Below are 4,860 nucleotides of genomic sequence, written 5' to 3' on the forward strand. Positions count from 1 at the left end.
AAACGGCCCCTGCTCTGGCCAGGAGGACAGCAGCAGAGGCAGCCCCCACCTGTTTGCTTTCTGGGCCCACATTTCAGAGGCGTTTCCATGACGGGGAGGGCTGGAAGTTGTTTTGGTTTTCCAGTTTCTTTCAAAAGGCGAGTCCGGGGCTGGGGAAAACTCCCCTCACAGGAGTCCCTGGGGACCTCCCACCCACGCTGTCGCCTGCCAGGGGATGGGAGGAGAGGGACCCGCAGCATCGCTGGGTCGAGGAGCCCTTCCTCGGGGAATGCCTGCCCGTCCAGCCCCCTGACCCATTTGCTGGCACTGGGGTCTGCCCTCATCGGTGTGCAGGCGTGGGGGCTTTGATGCCGCCCACGAAGGGCCCAGCAGCAGCAGGTGGGCTGGCCTGGCATGGTGGCCCTGTGTCCGGGTATTTCAGGCTGTGATCTCAGCCTGGTGGCATCCCTCTGCTCCGGACATGCCACGGGAAGGATTGGGTTTCCCAAAGGATCTGGTGCTGCTCTGGCTCAGCTGGGCGAGGGAAAGGCTGGGGGAGCAGAAGGGGACAGCTCTGCCCCGAGGCGGGCACCCCTCTGGAGAGCAGACCCCACGGGACCGGGCAGGAGAGCCCCAGCCGGAGCCGTGGAGGACGGGGAGAGCCCTCACACGGGCATGGGTGTCCCCATGCCTCAGCCTGCTGCCAGGCAGCCGCTTCCCGCTCCTGCTGGGGCCCAGTTCCCTTCGCAAGGCTCCCCAGGCCTGGTTTTGGCACTGTGAGGGTGCTGAGGTGAGGGTACCGCGGTGGCCTATCACCCTGCCCTAAGGGCCACAAAGCCCACAAATCCACCTCTGAAGCCCCTGCAGCTCTTGTGTCCCCAGATTAGGGGACCTTTTCTCACCCATGCATCCCTCCATAGCCTCTGCCAAGCATCCTCTGGGTTTTCACCTCTTTTTAGATGATACCCAACTGTGGGCAGGCTGGAGCACCCCCATGCCAGGGCTCATCAACCCCTGAGATGGTCTCCCCACACGGGTGCTGCTCCTCCGATGCAGAGCTGGTGAGCAGGGGCAGCAGGGACGGGTGGCAGCTCCGCGTGCTTGGTCCCACCACGCTGGGAGTGCCGGCTGGCAAGGAGCTGCAGCTGAGGTGGGAAAGTGTGCGTCCGATGGGTAAATGTTTCGAGATCTGGCTGGACAGTTTCTACTGGATGGGCTGTCAAATCATCACTGAAATCTCCCTCAGAGGCGGCGATGGAGTGTGCTGGGCTGAGCTGTGAGACAGCCCTCGACGGAGGAGCAGCGTGTCCCTGTGCAGGGGAGAGGAGATGCAGGGTGGCTTCACTGCCTGGGAGCACGCGGTGCAAACTGTCTGTGTTTCAGGACAGGGGATCCACTGCTGCCCTCGGGGACGCCGGGAGGCTGCATTGGCACAGGGGGGACGCGGGATCTGCAGCTGGGAGGCAGCAAGGACGAGTGCTTGCTAAGCTGGGGAGCCTAAGTCAGCAAACGATCTCCCTCCCTCATCTGCCAGGCTGTGGTCTTAAACCTTCCACATCTCAGCCCTCAGACGGTGCCAGGGACCATCCTGGCTCTGGAGCTGAAATTATGGTGAAGCCTTTTTTAGGGCAGACATTAAGAGAAATGCATTCTCCCAGGCAGGACAGCCCTGCCCGAGCATAGACGACATGAGGCGTGCAATGTCCAGCACTGGAGAGCAACATCTGAGGGGGCCTGAAGCAGCCCAAGCCTGCTTGGAGGCCAGGAAATGGACAGGATGACCCTTCAGACTCCCCTCCAGCCCCATGTTCTCTGCTTCTGCACCCAAAATACCCCTCCAGAACTTTCTCTTAACCATTTTGGGGCAGGCTGGCTTTACTGGTGACTTTATTGGTCTCCCTCTGTGGCATGGGCTCACTGCTCTGTTCTGAGAAGGCTGCTGGCTGCCTGCATCCGAGTTCTAAAAGAGGAAATCACATCAGCTTGAAGACATTTTTAAAGCAATATACTTTGTTGTTATAAAATATCTTCACTTTGCAACATAAAGTAGGGGCCTAAGACACAAATGTTTACGGCCGTTATCATAGCGTGCTGATTACCGTACGTAGAACACAAGACCACCATGTAAAAACTTCCTTGATCCACAGGGAAACACAGAAGGGGCCTGAGCGGCACCCTAAGCCAGACGCAGAGCTCGGCCCAGGGGGTCTGGGTGTCAGGGGCAGGTGTCTCGCCTGGCTTCTCATGGCTGTGAAGAAAAAGGTGTTCAAGAAACCCGGCAGCAGCATCACCACCCCCTTCCTCCCACTTCTCTGGAGAGCTGCGTTCAAACTGAGATGCCCGTCCTTGCTGCTGCACCACAGCCATGCCTGTGCACTGGACAGCAGATGGATGTGCCAAGGAGCCAGCCAGTGGTGCCCTGCACAGGAGCCAGACACCCACAGGACCTGCCAGGGCTGCGGCACCGCTGCTCTCCACGGGGAAAGCCTGGTGTTCAACCTCAGAGCTGGAGTGGAGAGGGGTGGGGATGACTCCACGGTCACCAACTGCACCCTGGCCTGGTCAGACACCCACTCTGAGAAGCACCGAGGTCCTGGCCGGTCACACAGGGCTCCTCCAAGAGGTCTGCCATGTCTACAATGCTCTCTGTGATGCCCATGCACCCAACCAGCTCTTTCCTTTCCTTTCCTTTCCTTTCCTTTCCTTTCCTTTCCTTTCCTTTCCTTTCCTTTCCTTTCCTTTCCTTTCCTTTCCTTTCCTTTCCTTTCCTTTCCTTTCCTTTCCTTTCCTTTCCTTTCCTTTCCTTTCCTTTCCTTTCCTTTCCTTTCCTTTCCTTTCCTTTCCTTTCCTTTCCTTTCCTTTCCTTTCCTTTCCTTTCCTTTCCTTTCCTTCCCTTCCCTTCCCTTCCCTTCCCTTCCCTTCCCTTCCCTTCCCTTCCTTTTCCTTTCCCATTGCTGTTTTCCAAGAGGAACTTCTCACATGTCCATGAGGAGCTGGGTCTTTGCTCTGCTTCTGGGAGGTGCCCTGAGAGAAAAGCAATGCCCTCAAAGGAAGGCAAGGCTCTTTGTCACCCACCACAGCTATCACCTGAGCTGCTTTGAGACCTGCACAGAGCTGTTTTGCCAGGTTGCTCTTTGTGGGTGTGGAGGAGCACTGGTAGGGTACAGAACCGTAGGATCACAGAATCATTTAGGTTGGAAAAGACCCTTCAGAACATCAAGGGTCCAGCCAGCACCTTAGCACTGCCAGGTCCACCACAAAACGATGTCCCTAAGAGCCACACCTGCCCATCTTGTAAATACGCCCAGGGTTGGTGACTCCACCACTTCCTTGGGCTGCTCCAGCCTGCTCCAGTGCTTGACAACTCTTTTGGTGATGAGATTATTCCTGGTATCCCATCTAAACCTCCCCTGGCACAACTTTAGGCCGTTTCTTCTCATTCTATCTCATTACCTGGGAATAGAGACTGACCCCCCCCTTGCTACAACCCTTCACACCAACTGGGGCTGCGGGACCCCCACGAGCTGACGCAGGAGCTGTGGGACCCCTAACACACACACACCAGCCCAGGACCCACTACTTCCACCTGCAATAGGTCTGTTGCCACTCAAGACACAGCTGCTGGAGCCAAAAACTGCCTGCTGTGATAAACCAGAATTAATTAATACATGGTTTGCTGCAGAGTGAAGCCAAAGTGTGCCCAGATCAGGCTTCTAGTTCATAACGATGTGATGACCTCGCTGTGATGATTCAAACTGCCTCTTATTGCTCCCATCTTGACTGCCCAGCCCACCAGCAGCAAACGGGGTTCTTTCCGAGCAGTGAGCAGCTCACCCAAATAACCATGGGTCTCCCAAGGGAGGCCAAGGCACCTTCTGAAAAAGTGTGGAATCAGGCAGGGGAAGAGAAAGGTCAGACAGCAGAAAACAGGACATCCTTGGGTGCGTCCCAGCCGGGGATGCTGGAGTCTGTGCTGTTCCTGCCCTCTCAGGAATGCAGCAGATAACTGGACTTCGGTTTGCTGTCTCAAAATCCAAAGACATAGCCCAGTTAGGAGAAACAAACGTTGGTAGCACTCCAGAGATCCTGACTCACAGCTAGTTTCTGTCCTGGATTAGAAGCACAGTTTGTGCTGGAATAAAACAACACCCTAAACACATGGCAGTTTCAGAGTTACCCTGATACAAACAACGTGTGAAAAATAACTGCATAGCTTAAGCTGTGTTGATTTTATTTATAGTAAACACCGCTACTCACTGGTTGTATGGCAAATCCCCTGTACTTTCAGCAGCACAGACTTCATGGTCCAGCCCCCTTAGACAAAAAGAGGTTATTTTCCATGCTCCAGCGTGGATCTGCAGGAGCTGCCTTGGCTTTCCCTTCATTTCTTGCCAAGAGGTTACAACAGCTCGCTTGTACTCGGAGCAGCAGCATTGCTCTTACTCTTCATTGTCACAAACACGGGCATCGTCCCTGATGGAAAGCTGACCGTTTGGAGCCGAAGAGTTTGTGCTCGCAGTGGATGCGCTGCTGCCAGAAGCTGCTGTTGTGTTGTGTGATGGGATGGCAGGACTCGACCCAGGCGTGGGGCCAGCCAGGGACGTGGAGTGGTGCTTCATCAGCAGATGGCGGGGACCTGCTCACCCCAGCAGCACAGTGCAGCAGCGCCCAACCCCGCGTGTCCCCACGCTGTGGATCTTGGCCACCATGGAGCTGAAGCAGCTGGAGATGCAGGGGCATCCAGCATGGGGTTGTGCAGGTACTCAATGTTGGGACAGATAATGTTCACTCCCTCCAGGGAGATGTTGATATCCACGCTGCCCGGCAGCCCCAGGGGTTGTGGAGCAGCGGTGGTGCCTGGCTGGGCCCCCCATGGCAACC

General features: G+C 56.2%; 1 protein-coding gene across 1 annotated transcript in view; it reads right to left on the bottom strand.

The window, feature by feature from the left end:
- Positions 1 to 4,431: 4,431 nt before the first annotated feature.
- LOC104536888 (dual specificity protein phosphatase 18-like) overlaps positions 4,432 to 4,860 on the bottom strand; it is a 1,759-nt gene continuing 1,330 nt past the window's right edge. Inside the window, exons 3-4 of the mRNA XM_010179627.1 lie at positions 4,686 to 4,840; positions 4,432 to 4,615 (exon numbers count right to left, since the gene is read on the bottom strand). Coding sequence (XP_010177929.1) covers positions 4,432 to 4,615; positions 4,686 to 4,840 — 339 coding nt within the window. The remainder of the gene's footprint in view (positions 4,616 to 4,685; positions 4,841 to 4,860) is intronic.

This window comes from Mesitornis unicolor, unplaced genomic scaffold (assembly GCF_000695765.1).
Source record: "Mesitornis unicolor isolate BGI_N332 unplaced genomic scaffold, ASM69576v1 scaffold24332, whole genome shotgun sequence".
Classification (NCBI taxonomy): Eukaryota; Metazoa; Chordata; class Aves; order Mesitornithiformes; family Mesitornithidae; genus Mesitornis; species Mesitornis unicolor.